The sequence below is a fragment of the Lemur catta genome, chromosome 14 (genome assembly GCF_020740605.2).
Source record: "Lemur catta isolate mLemCat1 chromosome 14, mLemCat1.pri, whole genome shotgun sequence".
Classification (NCBI taxonomy): Eukaryota; Metazoa; Chordata; class Mammalia; order Primates; family Lemuridae; genus Lemur; species Lemur catta.
Genome location: NC_059141.1, coordinates 68,819,883 through 68,846,781, shown reverse-complemented (window position 1 = coordinate 68,846,781; position 26,899 = coordinate 68,819,883). Strand labels below are relative to the sequence as shown.

The 26,899-nt window shown below is 37.0% G+C and overlaps 1 protein-coding gene across 1 annotated transcript in view; it reads left to right on the top strand.

The window, feature by feature from the left end:
• The window catches only part of ZNF25 (zinc finger protein 25), a 45,229-nt gene extending 19,065 nt beyond the window's left edge, over positions 1–26,164 (top strand). Inside the window, exons 3-6 of the mRNA XM_045568296.1 lie at positions 12,168–12,294; positions 12,594–12,689; positions 23,019–23,082; positions 23,569–26,164. Coding sequence (XP_045424252.1) covers positions 12,168–12,294; positions 12,594–12,689; positions 23,019–23,082; positions 23,569–24,637 — 1,356 coding nt within the window. The 3' untranslated portion in view covers positions 24,638–26,164. The remainder of the gene's footprint in view (positions 1–12,167; positions 12,295–12,593; positions 12,690–23,018; positions 23,083–23,568) is intronic.
• Positions 26,165–26,899: the final 735 nt, after the last annotated feature.

Genomic DNA, 26,899 nt, shown 5'->3' with positions numbered 1-26,899 from the left:
TAAAACAATATAGAATACCTGGAGGGCAGAAAGAGGTTACCATTTTAATCAATGACATGCCAGAAGCTGGAGTGCTGGTACCAAAGGAAGTCTGTACAATAGTCCTGTGTGGCTGGTGAGAAAGGTGGATGGCTCCTAACAGCAGACTGTCGAGGCTTGAATGAAGTTGTATTTCCCAGAGGCTCAGCAGTCCCAGACATAGTTTCAGCCATACAGAATATACAACAGGCCAAAGGAGACTGGTACTCAGTGATTGACCTTCCAAATACCTTCTGTATCTCAGTTTCAGAAAAGAGCTAACCACAGTTTGCTTTCACATGGGAAGGGTCTGCCACAGGGTTATGTGAATTCAGCTTACTGTCACAATTTGGTTAGGAGGGATTTGGACTTGATGCAAATCTCAAGTATAAATACACTATATCAATGATGTTATTGTGAACTAAGATAAAACCTTAAGGCTCACCCTCCCACCGGCTGACTGAAGGGACCCCCTGGTGTCCAAAGGAATATCCTAAAACTAAATTGCCTGCCAGGTGGAGGGAGGTCAGACATGCCTCATCATGCCCCCGTCCCTTCCTGGGGACATCCTTTGTAACCCATTAACAGGCCTAAGGGTATGCAAGACAGACCTGCAAGTCCTCAATTTACACAACAAATCTATGTCTGGTGGCTTATCTCTGATAAAGGGCTCCTTTTGTTGAAACATTCCAAGCCTTTAGACAAAGCTTCATGTCTTTAACCAATTACAAGTCAAAGAATCTTTAAACCCACCTATAACCTGTAAGCGCACCCCCCCTTGGAGATGGCCCACCTTTTCAGGCCAAACCAATGTATGCCTCCCATGTATTGATTTATGACTTTACCTGTAACCCCCGTCTCCCTGAAATGTATAAAACCAAACTGTAACCCAGCCACAGCGAGTCCACTTGCTCAAGGCTTCTTGGGCGTGGCTCTGGGTCATGGTCCTCAAATTTGACTCATAGTAAATCTCTTTAAAATTATTTTACAGAGTTTGGCTTTTTTTCCCATTAACATTATGATAGTATTGGAAACTAAAGAGCAGGCTAGGACTGATTTGAAGTTTTCAGTGTAGTGTACAAGTCTTACACCTCCTTAAGTCAGTTTATTTCTAGGTATTCTATTTCATGCTACTCTAAATAGAATTGTTTTAATTTCCTTTTTGGATTTTTAGTGCTGTCATATAGAAGAACAGTTGCTTTTTGTGGATTGATTTTATATCCTACAATTTGCTGAATTTATTAGCTTTAAAATTTTGTGGGGTTTTTGATGGATTCTTTGGAATATTCCATAGTAGGTCATGCCTTCTGCAAATAGAGATAGCTTTACTTTTTGCATTCCAATTTGGGTGCCTTTATTTCTTGTTCTTGTCCAATTGTTCTGTGTAGAACTTCCAGTTCAGTGTTGATTAAATGTGGCAAAAGCCATGTCTTATTCCTAGTCATAGTGAGAAAGTTTTCAGTCTTTCACTATTGTGTACTCTGTTATCTGGGGGAAGGAGGAGGCAATCAATCATAAATGCTGTTTATCATGTTGAGAAACTTCCTTTCTATTCTTAGTTCACTGAGTGTTTTCAATTATGTAAGAGTGTTGAATTTTGTCAAATCTTTTTCTGTATCAATTGAACTAATCATCTACTTTTATTTCTTTGTTCTGTTAATATAATTGATTTTCATTTGTTGAATCACCTTTGCATTTCTAGGATAAATCATACAAGGTGTCAAAAGTCAAATAAAATACAGAGATGAATCTCTCAAAACATTTTATTTGGGAGGAAAGAATTGCAATTCAGGGCATAAATGCAGACCAGCTGGTCTTTGGTATCTCCTGAGAACAGGAGGTTAGAGGTTCTATAAAAAGGAGAAATTTTAATTATTGCTCTTTGAGAAATTCCATTGGCACTGGTGAGATTTTAAGGACCTGGCAGGTTCTGACTGGTAAGTAATTGTAGTGGGCAAAACTAGTCTTAAGAGTTACAGCAGGTCTTTTCAGTAACCACTAGATAAAAGTGGTTTCAGGTTACATCAGGCAGTTTCAGCCACTAGGCTTGCAGAGTAATACATTTTTGGAGTAATATTTTGTGCCCTGAGTGCATTTCCCTCTGGCCTCTCAACTCTGTTTTAATTGAGTCTGACAAGAATGACCCAATTCGTATGATCAACTTTCACAAAGGTTACCGTATGTAATTTTTTATTTTGAGACAGGATCCTGCTCTGTCACTCAGGTATAGTGACATGACCTCCAACTCTTGGGCCCAAGTGCTTCTCCTGGCTCAGCCTCCTGAGTCGCTGGGACTACTCAGGCACATGCCAGTACTCCAGGCTAATTTTTTTTTGTTTGTAGAGATAGGGTCTGGCTGTATTGCCCAGGCTGATCTCAAATTCCTGGCCTCAAGTGATCCTCCTGCCTCAGCCTCCCAAAGTGATCCTTCAAGGTATAAGCCAGTGTACCCAGCCAATAATCTATTTTTTATGTTAATAGGTTTACTAGTAATTCATTAATTATTTTCACTTCTATATTCATAAGAGATATTAGTCTGTAGTTTTGTTTTCCTTTGATGTCTTTTTCAGGCTTTGATATCAGAGTAATGCTGGCCTCATAAAATGAGTTAGAGTTCAAGAAATGTTGATGTTAATTCTGAATGTTTGACTGAATTCACCAGTGAAGCCATCTAGTCATGGAACTTTTTTTGAGAGGGAGGTGTTTGATTATAACAATCTCTTTACTTGTTATAGCTCCGTTAAGACTTTCTGTTTCTCATTGAGTCAGTTCTGGTAGTTTCTATGTTTCTAGGATTGTCCATTTCATCTAGGTCATCCAATTTGTTGGTGTAAAATTGTTCTTAATATTCTCCTGTGATACTTTATATTTCTGAAAGGTCAGTAACAATGTTCTCTCTTTCACTTCTGATTTTAATTGTTTTGTCTTTTTTTTGTTGTTAGTCATTCTAGCTAAAAGTTTATCATTTTTTTAAAGAACTGACTTTTGGTTTTGTTTGTATCTGTATTGTTTTTCTATTCTCTGTTTCATTTATCTCCACTCTAGTCTTTATGTTTCCTTCCTTTGCTAGCTTTGGGGTTACTCTGCTTTTTCTTGTTCCTTAAGGTATAAAATTAGGTTATTGATTTGAGATTTCTTTCTTTTTTAATGTAGGTATTTAGTGTTATAAATTTCTAAGCACTGCCTTTGTTGCATCCCATTAAGTTTTGGTATGCTTTTTTTTTTTTCATTTTCATTCTACTTTTAAGTGTTTTCCCACTTTCCTTGTGATTTGTCTTTGACCCTGTGGTTGTTTAAGAGTGTGGTGTTTAACTTTTACATTTCTTTGTGAATTTCCAGTTTTTCTTGTTATTGATTTTTCCCTTTACTCCATTGTGGTTGGAGAAGATACCTTGGAAGATTTTAATCTTTTTAACTTTATTGAGTCTTCATTTGTGGCCTAACATATGGTCTATCTGGGACAATGTTCCATGTGTACTTGAGAAGCATGTTTATTCTGCTGTTGTTGGGTGTAATGTCCTATATATGTCCGTTAGGTTTAGTTGGGTTTAATGTTGTTCAAGACCTCTATTTCCTTATTGATCTTCTGTCTAGATGTTCTATCCATTATTGAAAGTGAGGTATTATAGTCTCCAACTATTATTGTCACACTCTCTATTTCTTCTTTCAAGTTTATCATTTTTTGCTTTATATGTTTTGGGCCTCTGATGAGTATATGTTTATAAATATATCTTTTTTTTTTTTTTTTTTAGAGACAGAGTCTCACTCTGTCACCCAGGCTGGAGTGCAGTGGTATGATCATAGCGCACTACAGCTTTGAACTTTTGGGCTTAAGCAATCCTCCTGCCTCAACCTCCCAAGTAGCTAGGAATACAGGCATGCACTACCATGCCCAACTAATTTAAAAAAAAATTTTTTTTTTTTAGAAACAGGGTCTTGCTATGTTGCCCAGGCTGGTCTTGAACTCCTGGCCTCAGGTGATCCTCCTGCCTCGGCCTCCCAAAGTGCTAGGATTATAGGTGTGAGCCACTATGCGCAGCCTGTTATATCTTTTTGAGGCACTGACTCTTACCCATATACAATGTCCTTCTTTGTCTCTTGTATCATTTTTTTAAATTTGAGGTCTATTTGGTCTGATTTTATTATAGCCAGCCAGCCCTCTTTTGGTTACTATTTTTGTGAAACTTCTTTTTCCATCCTTCACTTTTACCTTATGTGTGTCTCTGGCTCTAAAGTGAGTTTTAGACAGCACACATTTGGGTCATGTTTTTATTATCCATTCTTCCAATCTCTGCTTCTAAATGGTGAGTCTTATCTACTTATATTTTAAGTGATTTTTGATAAAGATTTACTTTTACACCTTGATATTTTTTTCCTACATGCCTTATATCTTTTCTCTGAATTCCTATATTACTGCCTTCTTGTGTTTGACTTTTTTCTATGTACCAGTCTGCTTTCCTATTCATTTCCTTTTGTGAATATTTTTTTAGTTGTTTTACCTAGGTTACCCTGGGGATTGCAATTAACATCCTTAACTTATAACAATCTATTGATTCTCTCCCCTTTATGTTGTTACTGTCACAAATTATATGTTTGTATGTTGTGTGCCCATTAACATATAGTTATTGTTTCATGCAGTTGTCCTTTTTGTTTTTTCTTTTTTTTTTTTGAGACAGGCTAGAGTGCAGTGGTGTCATCATAGTTCACTGCAACCTCAAACTCCTGGGCTCAAGTGATCCTCCTGCCTCAGCTTCCGAGTAGCTGGGACTATAGGCATGTGCCACCACATCAGGTTAATTTTTCTATTTTTTTGTAGAGACAAGGTTCTTGCTCTTGCTTAGGCTGGTCTCAAACTCCTGGCCTCAAGTGATCCTCCTGCCTCAGCCTCCCAAAGTGCTAGGATTACAGGTGTGTGCCACCACACCCAGCCACATTTGTCTTTTAAGTCATATAGGCAGCAAAAATAGGAATTGTAATCCAAAAATACAATAATATGGGATTTCATGTTTACCTATATAGTTACCTTTACCTGTGTTCTTTATATTTTCATATGACCTTGAATTACCGCCTAGTATCCTTTTATTTCAGGCTGAAGGACTCTTTCTAACATTTCTTGTAGAGAAGATCTACTAGCAACTAACTCTTCTAGCTATTCTTTATCTTAGAATGCCTTAATTTCTTCTGCATTGTTGGAGGATAGTCTTGCTGGATATAGACTTCTTGGTTGATAGGTTTTTTTTTTTTTTTTCCGTTTCTTTCAGTACTATAACGTCATCACATTGCATTCTGGATTTCATGGTTTCTGTTGAGAAATCTGCTTTAATCTTAATGAGGATTTCTTGTACGTGATGAGTCACTTCTTTCGTTGTTTTCAAGATTCTTTGTCTCTTCACAATTTGATTATACTGTGTCTCAATGTAGATCTCTTTTGAGTTTATTCTACTACTTGGGAGTTTATTGGACTTCTTGGATGTGTAGATTTCTGTCTAGCATCAAATTTGGGAAGTTTGGGATCATTATTTTTTCAAGTATTCTTTCTGTTCCTTTCCTTGTCTCTTCTACTTTGGAACTTCCATTCTTCTTGTGTTGGTACACTTGATGGTGTCTTATAGGTCTGTTAGGCTCTGTCCATCTTTCTTTATTCTTTTTTCTTTCAGCTCCTCAGACTGGATCATTTCAGTTGTCTTATCTTCAAGTTTGCAGAGTCTGTTTTCTGCTTGCTCGAATCTGCTGTTGATCCTCTCTAGTGAATTTTTCATTTAGTTATTCTACCTTTGAGCTCCATAATTTATTTTTTGTTCTTTTTTATAACTTCTGTCTCTTTATTGATATTCTTTATATATATCATTCTCCTGGTTCCCTTTAGTTCTTTCTCCATGGTTTCCTATTAGCTTTTTGAGCATACTTTAAAAAGTTGATTTAAATTGTTTATCTAGTAAGTCCAATGTCTCAATTACCTCAGGAACTATTCCTGTCCATTTCTTTTTTTCCTATGAATGGGTCATACTTACCTGTTTCTTTGTATGTCTTGTAATTTTTTGTTAAAACCTGGACATTTTGAATATTATAATGTGGTTACTCTGGAGATCAGATTATGCCCCATTCCCAGGGTTTGCCATGGTTGCTTATTGAAAGTTGGAGTTGTTCATTTTTTTAGTTATTTTTCCAAACTGTTTTTTAAAACTTGTATCCTTTGTAATGTGTGGTCACTACTGTCTCTGTGCTATTATCTCAGTGGTCAGCTAGTGATCTGACAGAAGTTTTTTTAAACTTCTGGAGCCAAAAAGAAAAATCAAATAGTCTTTACAGATTGGCCCTGAACTGGGCCAGTCCTTCAACACTTAGCCAGACTGCCTGTACCTCTGTCTGAGCCTTCACCTCTTGGCTTGTACAAAGTCCTAAAATCAGCCAAAGGTACAAGCCTAGTGTGCTCGCAGGTATTTTCTGAGCATGTGTCCAGCCATGGGCATGCATGTTGCTCTCTGGATTCCCCAGTTTGTGTGCTAAAGTCCTTCAAAGCTCTACTCTCCCTAGTATCCTCCTCTGCATCCTCCTTCCTGGGTATTTGGAACAGTCTCCTGATTGCCTCATGCTGCATCCCCTGAATGGCCCCATGTGTCCCTCATGGATGTAGATAGTTTAGAGAACTTTTAATTGACCCTGGCCCAGGAAGCCACTCCAGTCTCAGAGGGGTGAAACAAAGGCACATCCCTACACGTGTCCATCAGGTAACTGTCAGATCAAAATGCACGGCAATTATTTAAGAACAAGGTCCTGTAGCACAGCAGGCTGCACCACAAACATGGGCCTTGTCCTCGCTACTACCAGAGCTAGAAAGAAGGGGATAGTAGGCCAGTAAGGAAAAAATGCTACATGATTTCTTCCCAAAATTTAGCAGCCTCTTTCTTCATTAAGTACTCCACTGTTTGCTATAAGTTTTTTTAAATTAAATTCTAGAGTTCCAAAAAGTTGATTCTATCAGTTTTTGCAAGTTTAATGGTGCCTCAATAGAGGGTCCAATTTTGGAGCTCCCTGAGTCACCATCTCTCGTGCCATCATTCATGTTGAATATAGGACTAATAGACTAAGGACTTCAGCTTAGGTATTTTTTTCCTGATTTTTGGTAGTTTGTTTCTTTCAAGGAATTGGTCCATTTCATCTAAGTTGTCAGATTTATGGGCATAGAATTGTTCATGGTATTCTTTCATTATCCTTTTAATGTTTGTAGGATCTGTAGTAATTATCTTCCTTTTCATTTCTGATATTGTTAACATGTATTTTCTTTTTTCTTGATCATTGGATATATTTTTATCAATTTTCTTGGCTTTTTCAGAGAACCAACTTGGCGTGTTACTGTTTTCTAATAACATTAAAGTGCTTGCCTATTATTTCCCAACATTTGTTGATATTCCAGATAATTTTCTGTTGTGATTACTAATTTAAATCTGCTATAGTCAGAGAATATATTTTGTATGATTTCAATTCTTTTAAGTTTAAGGTTTGTGTTTTCTGGCCCAGAAAATGGTCTTTCAGTGAATATTCCATGAAAAGATGTGAGGACTTTGCTAGCATATTTATAAGTATCTTGGAAGGACAGTGTGATTGTTTAGTATATGGAACAGTCTTTTCCTTCTCACTTCCTCTGTAAGCAATCCATTTTAATTTCCACAGCTTCCTATTATGGCTATACCAGAAATAATTTCTTAATCTTTTATGTCTGTTAGCTTTTATATCTGGTTTGACATGTACTTTTCTTTCATGGTTTCTGTGAAGTGTGTTCTAGAGTGCTTTGCAAAACAGGTGAATAGTTTGTATGCGTATAAATTTGTGTGCTTTTAACATCTTTGTGTTCATGAAAACATCTTTAGTTTTTTTCTTATCCTTGAATGAAAAATTTGGCATGGCATGGAATTCTAGGTTCAAAACCTTTATCCTTTAGAATGTATGAGCATTCCTTCTTTGTCTTTTGGCATTTGGTTCTACATATGAAAAGTTGTATGTCAGTTTTATTCTTATTCTCTTAAGTAATCTCTTAATTGCTGAAGTGGGATTGCTATACTCTAGAAAAATAGTACTTGTATATATTTCACAAAAATCTTGCTTTAAAAAATCCATATGTATTGTAAAAGAATGTGTGTGTGTGTATACCACAATTTTGTGTTTCTCTTTTTGGCTGTATTGTGCCCATATTCAGAAACCCTGAATTACTTCTCTATGTGAGGAGTTCTTTTCATCATCTTTTGCTTTCTGCTAGATGTCGTTTGTTTAAAAAAAAGTGAGGAGTCATTAAGCTTGACTGACAGATCTTTATTTCCCTATCTAATAATCAGTCATTCTTCTGCCCTTGTCAAACCCTAGCCCTTTGACTCTGAACATAGAAATTTTCATGAGCCTTTTGTTAGGATCTGTGTCCAGAAGCTTGATTCTCTTATCTAGTCTTATGAATTATAGATCTTTCAAAAATTTCTCAGAAGTCTTGCTTACTGATTACAGCCTTCACGCCTTTGCTGCACTGTTATGGAACAGAATAAATTTAGACTTTTCACATTTGGATTCTGAACTAGAACTGCCTCTTATTTGTGAGTCTCCCTTTCTTTGGTTTCCTAAACACTCTCCTCCTGGCATACTCTTACAGTTAGAAGCTCTCTCAGACTTCACTGTCTAGGCCTAGATTCTCCTGCCCTCATCTCAAACAGTGCTGCTCCCATGTATTCATTTTTGGGCTCTTCTAGAATTCTGTTTTTTCATATATGTGAAGACATTATTTGTGGAAATTTACTTATATGTATATCTGCCAAAATGGGCAATTCCAGCTCTGTGTTCCATAGTTACTTCAAGCACGGCATGAACAAAATTCAAATCATTGCCTCTTTCTGCCCAACTTATCCTTTTCCTTGTGTTCCCATTTTCATTTATGGATTTACTGGTTGCTATAGAATAATGTTAGTGGGTAAAATTCAGATGTCTTCATATGCTGTAACCCACTCCTACTATATGACTAAGAGACAGGAAACTTCAATTCACGTATAAGTTGGGAGATTCATGCCAAAATGGCAGAAACAGCTTGGAAGTGACACCAGAGCAAGACGTCAGGAGGAAAGAGAAGAGTTGCTGATATTATAGCCATAAAGGAAGCAGACTTTACACCTACTTTACAAGTAGGCATGTTACTGGAAGAGAACCCTCACTGGGGAAGGATGGAAAAGAGGTCTAAGATGTGTGGGTTCTAAGCACCGGCACTGGGAATAGAAAGGAAGGGACTAGAAATATGTGCAGGAACACAGGTGGCAACCTGGAGCAGGTAACACCTCACAGGAAAGGAAGGAATGGTTCAGATGCTTGATAGTGAAGGCTAATAAGAAAGTAAGCTGCTAAAATTGGGGGTCCTAGAAGTATCACAGAACCTAAATACACCATTCCAAATGGTCCTGTGGAAGAATATGTAACTTACTGTGCCAAGAGTAGAGGGAGCTTTTGAACTAAGCCTAGAGTAACCCCTTCACTCCTCTCCACCATAAAAATCAACTTTTATCTTCATTTGATCATGAATAAAATAAGTTACCCAACATCTATATAATACTAATATAAGATGAAAGCAGAAAGTATGAATTAACATTTTTAATTTATATAAATCTCCCCCAAACAAAAACAAAGTAGAGGAAAACTGTACTTCTCCAATATTAAGTAATTTCAGATAGGAAAGAACCTTAAAAACCAGAAGTTAAAGACTCACAACAGAAATAGAAAAACAAGTAAATATAAAATATAGGTGAATTAACTCAGGAAACAAGTAGTAGAATAGAAAATCACTCAAATTTTTGAGTAAGTTCCAGTGTGCCCAAGGAGAAGAGATGAACAAAAGTGCAGTATTGACATGTAGGAGGAGAGGGGTGAAAGAGACCAAAGTGGGGGATGAAACAGAATTGACAAGCATGAGGAAGACAGTACTAAAAATAGAAAAAAGAGTGGAGTCCAAAAGTAATAAAAACTAAATAGTGAAAGTAAACACATATTGAAACTATTATCCAAGGAAACTTTCCATAAATAAGACTGAATATACATATTTAAAAGGCCCCCTGAATGCCAGAGAGAATTGACCCAGAATGGTAAATGCCAAGAGAGACTATTAAAACTGCTATATTTAGGCCAGGCACGGTGGCTCACGCCTGTAATCCTAGCACTCTGGGAGGCTGAGGCGGGCAGATCGTTTGAGCTCAGGAGTTTGAGACTAGCCTGAGCAAGAGCGAGACCCCATCTCTGCTAAAAATAGAAAGAAATTGGCTGGACAACTAAAAATATATATACAAAATTAGCCGGGTAGGCACATGCCTTGTAGTCCCAGCTACTCGGGAGGCTGAGGCAGTAGGATCACTTGAGCCCAGGAGTTTGAGGTTGTGAGCTAGGCTGACGCTACGGCACCTAGTCTGGGCAACAGTGAGACTGTCTCAAAAAAAAAAAAAAACTGCTATGTTTTTTTAAAAAAAGGAAAAAAAATTCCTTTTGGTCTCAAGGGAAAAAGTCCAAGTCATTTGGCAAGGAAAGAAAACAAAATTCACTTAATTCTTAAAAGCAACATAGAAACATATAAAACAAGAGTGGTAGAACAATTATTTTCAGGAAACTCAAGAAAAAAGTATGAACCAAGAATTTATATCTAGCCAAGATGTTCTTCAAGTGAAAATACTATATTTTATGGAATATAAATAAAGTAATGACTAGAGGAAATCTGATAGCCTTAAATAGTCCTATCAATACAGATGAATGAAAATAATTGGCATTCTGACTCTAGCCACTACCAAAGCATACAGACACTGTGGGAACGATCCTTCCCATTTCTCCCAGTGGTTTTTAGTTAATTTCCAATTAATTACAAAGTTGTATTATACTTGTTTCTCTCCAATACTGCTACTTTAATGCAAACGTGTATTACATTTGTCTCTTCCTGCTCATGTGCCATTTGTCACTTTAGAGTTTTCTTCTGAACTACTAATCCACTCCTGTAACCCCAGTGCTCACCTGTCTCTTCTGTGGCTCCTGCTGTCTGTATTTGCATCTGCAAGTGAAGCATGAGCATCCCAAAACTGTGTAAGACAGTCCACATAGTATTATATAACAGAATATTTATATTTTTCTCACATAGATAAAAAACTTATTTTTAATAAACCAATTAACATAAATGTATGTAATATATTAATAAACAGAGATCTATTATGTACGTAAAATATATTTTATTGGTCCAAAACACAAATTCAGAATTTCTTCACGTTCTGCCACCTGACTTTATAACCTTTTAACTAATCTTGGTTCTACACCCTATTCTCATATCATGCTGTTATTTGTAGCTTCCTAAATTTGACATTTCTCATACATCCATGCCTTTGCCAATTGTGTTTTCTTTATTCCCAAAGTTTACATTAGTCAATTTGACCATCTAATAAAATCTAACATGATAATACAAAATGCAAATAACTGTCTCCATTTGTGACCATCTTTTATTGTGTGCATATTTGTGTCATAGCACCTGCTACGTCCATTGCATTTTAAGCACTTGTATCTTTGCCTCTGTGTCAGATGGAAGCTCCCTGATAACAGGAATACAGCCATGCACCATTTAGCAACAAGGATATATTCTGACAAATGTGTCTTTAGGTGATGTCATCATCGTGCAAACATCATAGAATACACAGTACTTACACCAACTTAAATAGTACACTTAGGCTATATAGCCTCTTGCTCCTAGACTACAAACCTGTACAGCATGTTATTGTACTGAATACTGTAGGCAGTTGTAACACAATGGAAAGTATTTGATATCTAAACATAGAAAATATCTAAACATAGAAAAGTTACAATAAAAATAGAGTATTATAGGACTGCTGTCATATATTCAGTCAGTCATTGACCAAAATGTCATTATGCAATGCAGACTGTAGTTGCTTTTATCATCTTTGTGTCTCCAGAAGAGTTCCAGGCATGGACTGGTAGCTCAGTAGATAATGGGTTGAGCAAATATTTGACCTATGTATACAGCAGGATACAGAGTAGCAGCATACCATAACTTTCCAGAGTAAACTCTACAGTTGGTCTGTGTCTGTTCAATGGTACTCTATTCTGGTTACTCCAGATTGAACTGAAATATGTTGTTCCAGGGACCAGTGACACTAAAGGATGTTATTGTGGAATTCACCAAGGAGGAATGGAAGTTACTGACTCCTGCTCAGAGGACCCTGTACAAGGATGTGATGCGGGAAAACTATAGTCACCTGGTCTCAGTGGGTGAGAAAAACTTCCCCATATGTAGCTCCCATTAGTTTGCATTTCCTTTCCCAGTTGCTGGAACATTTAAGGTCCCTATAGGGTTGAATGATAATAGGTTTGTTTCAGAAGTCAAAGTCAATGAATCCATTTTGGGTGGTAGGAAAAAATATTTGTGTACCTACATCCCCACTGAAAGAATCTAAATTTGCCAAGCCTAAGTGGGACCTTTATTGTTCTCCTGAAACTACTTATTTATCCTTCAGAGTCCCTACATTCCAAGCAATTTGTGTCATTTCCTTTATCTTTTGCATTAATAGGTTATCATGTGAATAAGCCAAATGGAGTTTTCAAGTTGAAGCAAGGAAAAGAGCCATGGATATTGGAAGTAGAATTTCCACGTCGGAGCTTCCCTGGTGAGCTAGAAGAAATACTCTGTGTTAGGTGGTTGGTGCCTCTTGCCTTTTGAAATCTTTTTCAGGACTTTCTTTCTTAAATATTATCGTTCTGGAAATGATTAAAGACACTCGATGTACACATGTCAGAAAGCTAAATCACACCTCCAATCTCTCCACTTAAATTCTCTTCTTTGCTTGACTTTTAAAAAATTGATTTACTTTTCTTTCCTATATACAAACTCTAATCTCTACATAACCTTGTCTGAGACTTTCATTTTGTCTTTTTCTGTAGAATTCCCAGTTACTCTCTGCCATTGGAGTATACAACTATAATCTTAGTGTTTATAAATCTGACTTACAATTTTTTTTCAAATGACATCTCTCTTCTTTTACTAACAACAAAGTGTCTCAATTATTTTTGGCACCAGGTTTAACTTCCTATTCATTCTGTAAACTCTGAATGAAGATTATAAATCATTATGCCACTCATCAGTTATTAGTATTATCATTTCAGAATTGATACTTCCTTCTATCTTGTGTTTATCTTTCACACAAAATGCTGATTATCCTTCCTAAAATCTCCTGCACCTTATTTGGAGTGTTATAACACTAAGATAATCTCATCCTGCTTCCTTCATTGTTTTTCTTGTATTTTCTGACTTGTGCTCTGATGTGTTGCCAGGATCAGGAACAATGCTTGGTACATATTACTTGCTCACTAGATATTTGTTGAAGTGAATTTTTATTAACAAGAGACAGACACTCTCTATCTTTTGCTTTATACTCTTCATAGTAACTCCTGCAAGGGTTCATCCATTATTGAGGATTGGTTTTTATGCTAAGAAGTCCTAAAATAAAGCTCTCCAGCATCCTTGTTGTATTTGTATTCTGGTCCCATATTTTACATTCTTATAAAATAGTTCCACTGATTCTGCTTTCTTTCTTCTTACAATCAGAAACAAATTCTTTTGGTTTTTTTTTTTTATTTCAGCTCTTCCTGGGGGTACATAAGTTCAGTTTATATACATTGTCCATGTCCCGCCCATCCCCCTGAGTCAGAGCCTCAAGCATGTCCATTCTCCAGTCAGTGCGCCTGGCACTCACCATGTAGTCATACCTCCATCCTCTACCCCCACCCCCCACCTCCCCGAGTCAGCACCTTCAAGCATGACCATTCCCCAGACAGTGTGCAACGCACTCATCCTATAGGCATACACCCATCTCCTCCCCCCACCCCCCGTCTCAGTCTGATATCCAATTGGTATCCTTCCCCGATGTGCATTTAGGTGATAATCAGGGAAATCAGTTTTCTGGTGACTACATGTGATGCTTGTTTTTCCATTCTTTGGATACTTCACTTAATATAATGGGTTCCAACTCTCTCCAGGAGAACCAAAGAGATGTCGTATCACCGTTATTTCTTATAGCTGAGTAATACTCCATGGTATACATATACCACAATTTACTAATCCATTCTTGGATTGATGGGCATTTGGGTTGTTTCCACATCTTTGCAATTGTGAATTGTGCTGCTGTAAACATTTGGGTACAGGTGTCTTTGTTATAGAATGACTTTTGTTCTTCTCGGTAGATGCCCAATAACGGGATTGCTGGATCGAATGGTAGGTGTACTTGAATCTGTTTAAGATATCTACATAATGCTTTCCACAGCGGTTGCACTAGTTTGCAGTCCCACCAGCAGTGTATGAGTGTTCCTGTCTCTCCGCATCCACACCAACATGTGTTGTTTTGGGATTTTTTGATAAAGGCCATTCTCACCGGAGTTAAGTGGTAGCTCATTGTGTTTTTGATTTGCATTTCCCTGATGATTAGGGATGTTGAGCATTTTTTAATATGTTTGTTAGCCATTCTTATATATTCTTTTAAAAAATTTCTATTCATGTCGTTTGTCCAATTTTTGATATGGTTGTTTGATTTTTTCTTGCTGATTTTCAAGAGTTCTAAATAGATTCTTGTTATCAGTCTTTTATCTGATGTGTAGTATGCGAAAATTTTTTCCCATTCTGTAGGCTGTCTGTTTATTTTCGTGACTGTTTCTTTGGCTGTGCAGAAGCTTTTTAATTTAATCAGGTTTCATTCATTTATTTTTGTTGTTGCTGTGATTGCCTTGGGGGTTTTCTTCATAAATTCTTTGCCTAGACCAATGTCTGTAAGAGTCTTTCCTACATTTTCTTCTAGAATTCTAATCATTTCCCATTTAAAGTTTAAATCTGTTATCCACGGTGATTTGATTTTTGTGAGAGGTGAAATCTGTGGGTCCTGTTTCAGTCTTTACATGTGGCTATCCAGTTTTCCCAGCACCATTTATTGAATAGGGATTCTTTTCCCCAGAGTATGTTTTTGTCTATTTTGTCAAAGATTAGATGGCTATATGAGGATGGTTTTATATTTGGATTTTCTGTTCTGTTCCACTGGTCTGTGTCCCTGCCCTTGTGCCAATACCAGGCAGTTTTAAGAACCACAGCCTTGTAGTATAGTTTGAACTCTGGCAAATTAATACCTCCCATTTTGTTTTTATTGCTTAAAATTGCTTTTGCTATACGGGGTCTTCTCTGATTCCATACAAAGTGTATAATTATTTTTTCTAAATCTGTGAAAAATGATGTTGGTAATTTAATAGGAATTGCATTGAATCTATAGATTACTTTGGGTAGTATAGACATTTTAACAATGTTGATTCTTCCAATCCACAAGCATGGTATGGATTTCCACCTATTTACATGTTCTGCAATTTCCTTCCTCAGTGTTTCATAGTTCTCTCTATAGAGGTCCTGTACCTCTTCAGTTAAATATATTCCTAGATATTGTATTTTCTTTGTTGCTATTTTGAAAGGTATTGAGTCCTTAATTTGGTTCTCCCATTGAATGTTATTGGCATATATGAATGCCTCTGATTTGTGTGTATTGACTTTGTAACCTGAGACTTTACTGAATTCATTAATTAATTCCAGGAGTCTCTTAATTGAGTCCTTGGGATTTTCCATATATAACATCATATTATCAGCGAAGAGTGAGAGTTTGATCTCTTCTTTCCCTATTTGGACACCCTTGATTCTGCTGTCTTGCCTGATAGCTCTCGCAAGGACTTCCAATACTATGTTGAAAAGTAGTGGGGAGAGTGGTCAGCCTTGTCTGGTTCCAGTTCTGACTGGGAATGCTTTCATGTTTTCCCCATTCAGTATGATGTTGGCTGTAGGTTTGTCATATATGGCTTGTATCATTTTTAGGTAGGTCTCGTTCATGCCTATTTTGTTAAGCGTTCTTATCACAAAAGGGTGTTGAATTTTGTCAAATGCTTTTTGTGCATCTATTGAAAGGATCATATGAACTTTATTTTTGCTTCTTTTTATTTTTTTTTATTTCAGCTCTTCATGGGGGTACAAAAGCTCAGGTTATATACATTGTCCGTGTCACGCCCATCCCCCTGAGTCAGAGCCCCAGGCGTGTCCATTCTCCAGACAGTGCGCCTGGCATTCACCATGTAGTCATACCTCCTTCCCCTCCCCTCCTACCTCCCCGAGTCAGCACCTTCAAGCATTACCATTCCCCAGACGGTGCGCAACGCACTCATCATGTAGGCATACATCCATCCCCTCCCCCAACACCCCCACCCCTGCCTCAGTCTGATATCCAATTGGTATCCTTCCCCGATGTGCATTTAGGTGATGATCAGGGAAACCAGTTTTCTGGTGAGTACATGTGATGCTTGTTTTTCCATTCTTTGGATACTTCACTTAATACAATGGGTTCCAACTCTCTCCAGGAGAACCAAAGAGATGTCGTATCATCGTTATTTCTTATAGCTGAGTAGTACTCCATGGTATACATATACCACAGTTTACTAATCCATTCGTGGATTGATGGGCACTTGGGTTGTTTCCACATCTTTGCGATTGTGAATTGTGCTGCTATAAACATTCGGGTACAGGTGTCTTTGTTATAGAATGACTTTTGTTCTTCTGGGTAGATGCCCAATAATGGGATTGCTGGATCGAATGGTAGGTCTACTTGAATCTGTTTAAGGTATCTACATAATGCTTTCCACAGGGGTTGCACTACTTTGCAGTCCCACCAGCAGTGTATGAGTGTTCCTGTCTCTCCGCATCCACGCCAACACGTGTTGTTTTGGGATTTTTTGATAAAGGCCATTCTCACCGGAGTTAAGTGGTAGCTCATTGTGTTTTTGATTTGCATTTCCCTGATGATTAGGGATTTTGAGCATTTTTTCATACGTTTTTTAGCCATTCTTATATCTTCTTTTGAAAAAATTCTATTCATGTCATTTGCCCACTTTTTGATAGGATTGTTTGATTTTTTCTTGCTGATTTTCCTGAGTTCTAAATAGATTCTTGTTATCAGTCTTTTATCTGATGTGTAGTATGTGAAAATTTTTTCCCATTCTGTAGGCTGTCTGTTTATTTTCGTGACTGTTTCTTTAGCTGTGTAGAAGCTTTTTAATTTAATCAGGTCTCATTCATTTATTTTTGTTGTTGCTGTGATTACCTTAGGGGTCTTCTTCATAAATTCTTTGCCTAGACCAATGTCTGTAAGAGTCTTTCCTACATTTTCTTCTAGAATTCTAATCGTTTCCCATTTAAAGTTTAAATCTGTTATCCACGGTGATTTGATTTTTGTGAGAGGTGAAATCTGTGGGTCCTGTTTCAGTCTTTACATGTGGCTATCCAGTTTTCCCAGCACCATTTATTGAATAGGGATTCTTTTCCCCAGAGTATGTTTTTGTCTATTTTGTCAAAGATTAGATGGCTATATGAGGATGGTTTTATATTTGGATTTTCTGTTCTGTTCCACTGGTCTGTGTCCCTGCCCTTGTGCCAATACCAGGCAGTTTTAAGAACCACAGCCTTGTAGTATAGTTTGAACTCTGGCAAATTAATACCTCCCATTTTGTTTTTATTGCTTAAAATTGCTTTTGCTATACGGGGTCTTCTCTGATTTCATACAAAGTGTATAATTATTTTTTCTAAATCTGTGAAAAATGATGTTGGTAATTTAATAGGGATTGCATTGAATCTATAGATTACTTTGGGTAGTATAGACATTTTAACAATGTTGATTCTTCCAATCCACAAGCATGGTATGGATTTCCACCTATTTACATGTTCTGCAATTTCGTTCCTTAGTGTTTCATCTTCTCTTTATAGAGGTCCTTTACCTCTTTAGTTAAATATATTCCTATATATTTTATTTTCTTTGTTGCTATTTGAAGGGTATTGAGTCCTTAATTTGGTTCTCCGATTGAATGTTATTGGCATGTATGAATGCCTCTGATTTGTGTGTATTGATTTTGTAACCTGAGACTTTACTGAATTCATTAATTAATTCCAGGAGTCTCTTGGTTGAGTCCTTGGGATTTTCCGGATACAACATCGTGTCATCAGCGAAGAGTGTGAGTTTGATCTCTTCTGTCCCTATTTGGACACCCTTAATTCTGCTCTCTTGCCTGATAGCTCTCGCAAGGACTTCCAATACTATGTTGAAAAGTAATGGGGACAGTGGGCAGCCTTGTCTGGTTCCAGTTCTGAGTGGGAATGCTTTCAATTTTTCCCCATTCAGTATGATGTTGGCTGTGGGTTTGTCATATATGGCTTGTATCATTTTTAGGTAGGTCCCGTTTATGCCTATTTTGTTAAGTGTTCTTATCATAAAAGGGTGTTGAATTTTGTCAAATGCTTTTTCTGCATCTATTGAGAGGATCATATGTTCTTTATTTTTGCTTCTATTTATGTGGTGAATTACATTTATAGATTTTCGTATGTTGAACCACCCCTGCATCTCTGGGATGAAGCCTACTTGGTCGTGATGAATTATTTTTTTAATAAGCACTTGGATACGGTTTGCTAGGATTTTATTAAGAATTTTTGCATCTATGTTCATGAGAGAAATTGGTCTGTAGTTTTCTTTTTTTGTTGCGTCCTTTCCTGGTTTTGGTATCAGTGTTATATTGGCCTGGTAAAATGTGTTGGGGAGAATTCCATCGCTCTCGATATTGGAGAATAGTTTATGTAGGATGGGCACCAGCTCTTCTTTGTATGTGTGGTAAAATTCGGGTGTGAACCCATCTGGACCAGGGCTTTTCTTTTTGGAAAGGTTTTTTATTGCTGTTTCAATTTCAGTTCTTGATATTGGTCTATTCATGAATTCTGTTTCTTCCTGATTGAGCTTGGGAAGCCTATGTGTTTCTAAGAAATTGTCCATTTCTTCCACATTTTTTCCAGTTTGTGTGCATAAAGATTTTTGTAGAATTCATAGATGATATCGTGTAACTCTGTGGCGTCGGTTGTGATTTCTCCTTTCATGTTCCTGATGGAAGTTATTAGAGATTTTTCTTTTCTGCTCTTGGTTAGTCTAGCCAGTGGTGTGTCTATTTTCTTTATCTTTTCAAAGAACCAACTTTTTGTTTTATTAATTTCCCTTATAGTATTTTTGTTGTCCTTTTCATTTAATTCTGATTTGAGCTTAATAATTTCTCACCTTCTACTGGGTTTGGGGTCAGTCTGTTCTTCTTTCTCCAGCTCTTTGAGTCTGTTCATTAAGTTGTCTATTTGTAAGTTTTGTGTCTTTTTGAAATAGGCATTTATGGAAATGAATTTTCCTCTGAGGACTGCTTTAGCTGTGTCCCCATAGACTTTTATACGTTATGTCTCCTTTGTCATTTAATTCAAAGAATGTTTTGATTTCTGACTTGATTTCTTCCTTTACAAAATACTTGTTCAGGAGAAGGTTGTTTAGCTTCCATGACTTTGAGTAGGAATGAGAGTTCCTGTTAGGGTTCATTATTACTTTTATTCCACTGTGATCTGAGAAGATGCAGGGTATGGTTTCTATTTTTTTAAATTTTTTAGGACATGCTTTATGTCCTAGGATATGGTCAATCTTAGAGAATGTCCCGTGAGCTGATGAGAAGAATGTATATTCAGTGGATTTCGGGTAGAATGTCCTGTAGATGTCAATCAGGCCCATTTGTTCTAGCATTCTGTTTAAGTCTACTATTTCTTTGCTTATTTTCTGCTTGGAGGATCTGTCCTGTGCTGTCAGTGGGGTGTTAAAGTCTCCAGCTATTACAGTATTGTTGTCTATCATTTTTTCAGAACAAGTAAGGTTTGCTTTATGAATCTGGGTGCACCTACTTTGGGTGCATATTATTAAGTATGGTTATGTCTTCATGTTGAATTGTACCTTTCACCATTTTGTAGTAACCATCTTTGTCTTTTATTACTTTTGTTGATTTAAAGACTAAGTTATTGGAAATTAAAACTGCCACACCAGCTTTCTTTTGGCTACCATTTGCTTGAAATATCGATTTCCATCCTTTTATTTTCAGTCTAAATGCATCTTTGCAGGTTAGGTGAGTTTCCTGAAGACAGCAGATACTTGGTTTGTGTTTTTTTATCCATTGGCCCAGTCTATGTATCTTGAGTGGGGAATTCAGACCATTGACATTTATTGAGAGAACTGATAAGTGGGACAGATTTCTGTTCATCTTGTTGGGTAGAACTTCATTGCTATGTTTTCTCTCTTGAGCCATTGTGGTGGTTGGAATGTGATCTTTAGCTCTTGGGTGGTTTTACATTCGTGGGTCTTTCTTGTGCTGATCCGTGTGAAACTCTCTTTTGAGTACTTCTTGGAGGGCTGTTCTTGTCTTGGTGAATTCCCTCAGTCCTTGTTTATCTGAGAATGTCTTAATTTCTCCTTCATATAGAAAACTTAGCTTAGCTGGGTACAAGATTCTAGGCTGGGCATTATTCTGTTTCAGAAGAGTGAGTATGGGGCCCCAACTTCTTCTTGCTTGTAAGGTTTCAGTTGAGAAATCTGGCGTAATTCTAATGGGCCTCCCTTTGTATGTTACTTGTTTCTTTCTCCTTACAGCTCGAAGAAGGGTCTCTTTAGTGGATATTTTGGTCAGTCTGATGACTACGTGATGTGGTGTTTTCCTATTTGCTATGAATCTCTCAGGGGTTCTTTGAGCTTCTTGAACCTGTATATCTAGAGTTTTAGCAAGGCCTGGGAAATTTTCCTCTGTTATGTCTTCAAATAGCTTATCCAGCCCTTGCTTATTATCTTCTTCACCCTCAGGGATGCGGATAACTCTCACGTTAGGCTTCTTCACATAATCCCACATTTCTTTTAGACTCTGATCTTTTTTCTTATTTTTTTGCTTTATCTCTGTGACTGACTTATTTAATTGGAAAGAGTTATCTTCAATCTCTGAGATTCTTTCTTCTGTTTGATCTACCCTGTTCTTGAGGCTTTCCACTGTGTTTTGTAGCTCCCTGAATAAATTCTTCATTTCTAGGAGTTCAGTCTGGTTTTTCTTCAATATTTCCATTTCCTTAGTGAAGTTTTCTTCCAAATCCTCGATTTTTTTTTGTGGTTTCTTTGTGTTGGTTATCCATTTTTTTCTTGTATATTATTCAGCTTATTTATAATCCATAACTGAACTTCTTCCTGTGTCCTGTTGGTATTTTGAATCTGGTTTGTGTCATTTGGAAGAGAGCTGGTATTTCTCTTTGAGGGTGAGGTTTCCGTTTGGTTCTTTGTGCTCCCCATATTTTTCTGCTGAGCCCTTGCCATCTGGATCTATCGTTAGATCTTTTCTCACAACTTTAGTCTGGCTAACAGCATGCCTTGTACTCTGTTCTTAGGCTCTGGCTTTTTTTTTTTTTTTTTTTTTTTTTTTTTTGAGGCAGAGTCTCACTCTGTCACCCCGGGGAGAGTGCAGCAGTGTCATCATAGTTCACTGCAATCTCAAACACCTGGGTTTAAACGATCCTCCTGCCTCAGCCTCCCACGTAGCTGGGACTGCAGACAGGTACTGCCACACCAGGCTAATTTTTTCTATTTTTGGTAGAGACAGAGTCTTGTCTTGCTCAGGGTGGTCTCAAACTCGTGAGCTCAGGTAATCCTCCCTGACTTGGCTTCCCAGAGTGCTAGGATTACAGGTGTAAGCCACTTCACCCAGCTTCAAAAACAAATTCTTAATTTAAATTTTCATAGTAGTTATATAATCTGGCAAACTTATATTGCCACTAGTCTGTCATGGTAAACTTACACTCACTCACTATTTCAATACACATTTAAATTAATTTTCTGTCAAGAACTAGTCTGGCCCTTTCTTGCCTACTGCCTCTTATTTCTCCTTATAGCCCCAAAACACATGTTAATCTCCATTTTACTATCCTCTTAAATATTTTCCATACATAGGATCTTATTTAGTCTGTATTGAAGTTACACAAGTCCCCATCAAATGACTTTTCTTATGTGTGACCCACAAATGCCATGAAATTCTAACCCCTAGCCTCTGCTTATGGTCTTTCACTTTTTTCCATGCATTTAAAGATGAATAAGTATGAAAGTCAGTGAAGGTTCTAGAATGATGTTGAATAATCTGATCTTTAAAGATTATGTAGCAAATTGGAAGTAGAGATGTAGGAGGCCAGATATGAAAGCAGAACTCCTAGTGCTGGGTCGTGAGTAACGCTACTTTGGAAGTGCAGGATTTGGTGCTCAGTCTAAGTGCAAGGTTGAAAATCTCTGATGATACAACTGGGAATTCATCTTTGGATAGACAGCTTACCCTCTGCTTTTTAAAAAAATCCTTCCTTTTGGATGTATGTGTTCCTGGGCCTTCCTGTCTGAGTGACAATTAAGCCAACTAGATGGAGAGTGAAAGCCCAAGCTATAGGACTATTCCCCTAAGTAGGAGGAAACTGATGTTCTGAGAAAATCACTTTATTGTTGACATCGACATTGTTGTAGATGGATAAAGAGGAAACAAAGTAGAAGCTTATAGTTGGCTAACTACTAAGAATCCTAACACAGTAATCTAGTTTTGAGGGGATAAGGCCTATACTGTAGCTCCTTTATCCAATTTAATGTTTTCCCTGATATTTCCAATGAACACAGCTTTTTCTTACCCTACTTCCTGTTCATTGTTCTTTTTTTTTTTTTCCTGTTCATTGTTCTTAAGGGACTCACAGCATTCTCTATGACTCCTGCATTCCCTTTCAGCAACACTTTGAATATATTTTGTTCTCTGCTTCCTATTTTTTGTTTTTTATCTGAACTTTCTCTTCCAAGTTTTTAAAAAACTTTGTAAAAGTGTCAGAGTACCTGGGTTTATAACCAGGTTCCTCCCCCTGTCTGCTACAGTGTTTTTTACAGTTTTTTTCTAAAACAATAGGAGAGAGGAAATTTGCGTTTGAGAGTTCTTTAATTTTGAGAGATTGGCCTGAAGCTAGAATCAACCCTATGATCATAATAATGTGTTAAGATTTATTAAGCATTAAATTTTGGATTCCTTTGTAGAAGACCTATGGAATATTCATGACCTAGGAGCAAGAAACCAGGAAAGCCAAGCTGGAAATTCAAGGCAAGTTCAAGAATTAATGTTTAAGATAGAAGCTTTGTAAAAACAGAATCCTGTAGTGGTTACTGGAAATGGGAGAGCACTAGTTAATACTAATGTGATAAAACTAACACTGGAGTGAATCCCAAAGAATATAATCCAGATGGGAATGCCATTTTTCAGAGAGACCTTATTCAGGATTAGGAAATTCAAACTTTGAAGTAATCTTTTGACTTTTCTGAACTATGTAATGAGGAAGACTTTAGTACACAAAATAGAACACAGGCAGTTGAGAGACCCTGTCAACCTAATGCAGGTAAGGTTCATTCTATCAGATGTTAAACTACAGTGTATGTCAGAGAATGCACACAGTGGAGAAGCCCTGTGGATCTAATGAATATGGGAACATCTCTAAAAATCAGCCCTCAGAGTTACTTGGAAAATATACACAGCAGGGAAAAGAAGCCTTAAAATTCTCATACATTAATGAATTTGGAACTTTTTATCTAGGAATGGAAAACTCAAAAAACATCAGAAAACTCATACCGGAGAGAAAGCCTATGAATGTAAGGAATGTGGAAAGTTCTTCTGCCAGAAGACTGCCCTCATAGTACATCAGCATATTCATTCAAAGAACAAATCCTATGACTGTGATAAATGTGGGAAATCATTCTCTAAAAATGAAGAACTCACAATACATCAGAAAACTCACACCAGAGAGAAAACCTATGAGTGTAAAGAATGTAAAAAAATTTTCTACCACCTGTCATCTCTTAGTAGACATCTGAGAACCCATGCAGGGGAGAAACCCTATGAATGTAATCAGTGTGAGAAATCCTTCTACCAGAAGCCACATCTCGTTGAACATCAGAAAACACACACGGGAGAGAAACCTTTTGAATGCACTGAATGTGGGAAGTTCTTCTATGTGAAGGCTTACCTCATGGTACATCAGAAAACACACACAGGGGAGAAACCCTATGAGTGTAAGGAATGTGGGAAAGCCTTTTCCCAGAAGTCACACCTCACAGTACATCAGAGAACACACACAGGGGAGAAACCCTATAAATGTAAGGAATGTGGGAAATTATTTTCTAGAAATTCACATCTCAAAACCCATCAGAGAACTCACACAGGAGAGAAACCCTATGAATGTAAGGAATGTGGAAAATGCTTCTACCAGAAGTCAGCCCTCACAGTACATCAGCGAACTCACACAGGGGAGAAACCCTTTGAATGTAATAAATGTGGGAAAAACTTTTACTATAAATCAGACCTCACTAAACATCAGAGAAAACACACAGGGGAGAAGCCCTATGAATGTACAGAATGTGGTAAATCTTTCTCTGTGAATTCAGTCCTCAGATTACATCAAAGGACCCACACAGGAGAGAAACCCTATGAGTGTAAGGAATGTGGGAAGTCCTTTTCTCAGAAGTCACATTTTATCATACATCAGAGAAAACATACAGGGGAGAAACCCTATGGGTGTAAGGAATGTGGGGAAACCTTTATCCAGAAGTCACAACTCACTGCACATCAGAAGATACACACAAAGAAGGGAAAAGCTGACAAGTAGTATGAGTTGAAAAATCCTGTCAGAATTCATCCTTTAGAATAATAAGATGATTCACATGAGGGCAACCTTATGAATATCAATAGGGAGTGATATTCATAATGTTCATTCATAATGATATTGAGGTGTGAATTCCTAGAGATATCATCAAAATGGTAAAATCTTTAGCCACAATCTTTCCTTGCAGTATATCAACAAATACATAAAAATTCTGTAAACTTATTAGGGAGAAATTTTTACCATATGGTAGACTTTACTAAATATCAGACAGCATAAGTGGCAGAAATCATACAACTTGTAAAACATGAGAGGAACCTTTCTGTTAAAAGTCATATTTTGTTTTATAACAGAAATAACACAGAGAAATCCTGTAAGTGAAATAAGTGTCAAGAAGTTTTCTGTCAGGGCAGCCAGCATTAGACATGGAAAATGTCACATGAGTGAGAAACTCCTTTGAGGATCCTGAGTATTCAAAAATCTCTTACACAAGTGGGGCTTTTATATCAGAGAATTCAACAGGGATTACTACAAAGATCCTGACAGATGTAGAAGCCTTTATCAAGAATTGATATTTCATTGACTGTCAGATCAATGGTACTTGGATAGATACTTTAAATATTTGAAAGATTTTTAACAAAAATTCAAAGAATTTGAACAAGAGAAATAATTATACTAGAAGTCCTATTGCAGATCTGATTTTAAGGTTTTTTTTTTTTGTCTTTAAAGGAAACCTTTAAATGTCGACATATATGAAGCTTTTAAAAAGCACAAATAAATTAAAAAATCAGCCAAGTCCTTTAGTATGCAGGACTTTGTAAGCGTGCTACAAAACATATCTTGTGCGTGTTTGGCCTGTATGTGGAACCCATCCATAATTGTACATAGGGAAATATATAACCTTAGTTCAATAACTATTATGTGTATGAAGATGTCTCACATTAAGTCTCAGTAGTGACTCTTGTTAATATATATTGTAAGTGTAATATTTTTAAATTATAATGTATCTTTTTATCCTACTTGTAAATGGGATGTAGACATTGTTACTAAACTAACACTTCAAAAAGAAGCTAAAATGTTTTTGTAAAATTTTCAACTGTCTCGTGGTCAGCCAAATTTTGCCTTTATTTATAGCAAAAGCCTGAGCTGTTTTTCAAGCAGCTGAAAACAGTAATATTTATTACAGTCTACACAATGAAATATAATAGTGCTATGTAAGAAATATTATTTATCATACTGTTGATGTTTTAGCAGGGTGCAGAGCTATCTGTGTTTGTATTTTGTCTGGGAGTCCTAAATGTTCTTCACTACCTTGTCCTTCCCAGTAGAAGCAACATGGCATAGTTGAGGGTGTGAACTCTGGACTCCTGCTGCCCAGGCCCAGCAGATTCCAGCATGAGGCATGCCGCTGCACCTCTCTGTACCTCAGTTCTTTTTCTGTAAGAGTAGTGATAGTAACAACTCCTTAGGATTGCTTTGAGATCCGAATGAATTAATATTTTTAAAGCACTTAGAACAGTGTCTGAGACACAAGAAGAGTTACATGTTAGATATTATTATTATTATTATTATTATTATTATTATTTGTATTTCCTGAATTGTGCTGGGAAAAAAAAAGTTGGCTACCCAAATTCATGCTCCACCATATTGCTGCTAATGCCTTGATTTGGTTTGGTTTGGTTTGGTAGGTCATTTTCCTGTAAGTGATTCAGGGTCAGGTCCTGAGGAGGTGAAGTCAGGGGTTGGCAAACTATAGCTGTCAGACAGATCTAGCCCACTGCCCATTTATGTAGCCTGCAAGCTAAGAAGGGTTTTATATTTCTAAATGCATGAAAAAAATCAAAGAATATTTTGTGACACATGAAAATTATATGATATTCACATTTCAGTGTCCATAAATAAAGTTTTGAGAACACTAACACAAACAAAAACCATTTGTTTGTGTTTTGCCTGTGGCTGTCTTTGTACTACCCCTGCATGGTTGAGTAGCTGTGGCGGATACCACGTGGCCTACAGAGCATAAGGTACTGACTCTTTGACACGTCACAAAATAAGTTTTTCTGTTACTTAGAGCTGCAAACATCACAACCAATGTAGAGATACACTTTGATAAATGATATGTGTTTCAGAATGATGCAGACAGCAATTTGTGGGTGGGTGGTTTTTGTTCAGTATATTTATTTTGTGTATTATATTTATATGTTAAAAGCCTAAGCTTAGAAGTATTTTTTCCCAAAGAAATGTGTTTTTTACTTGCTGAATTGTTAT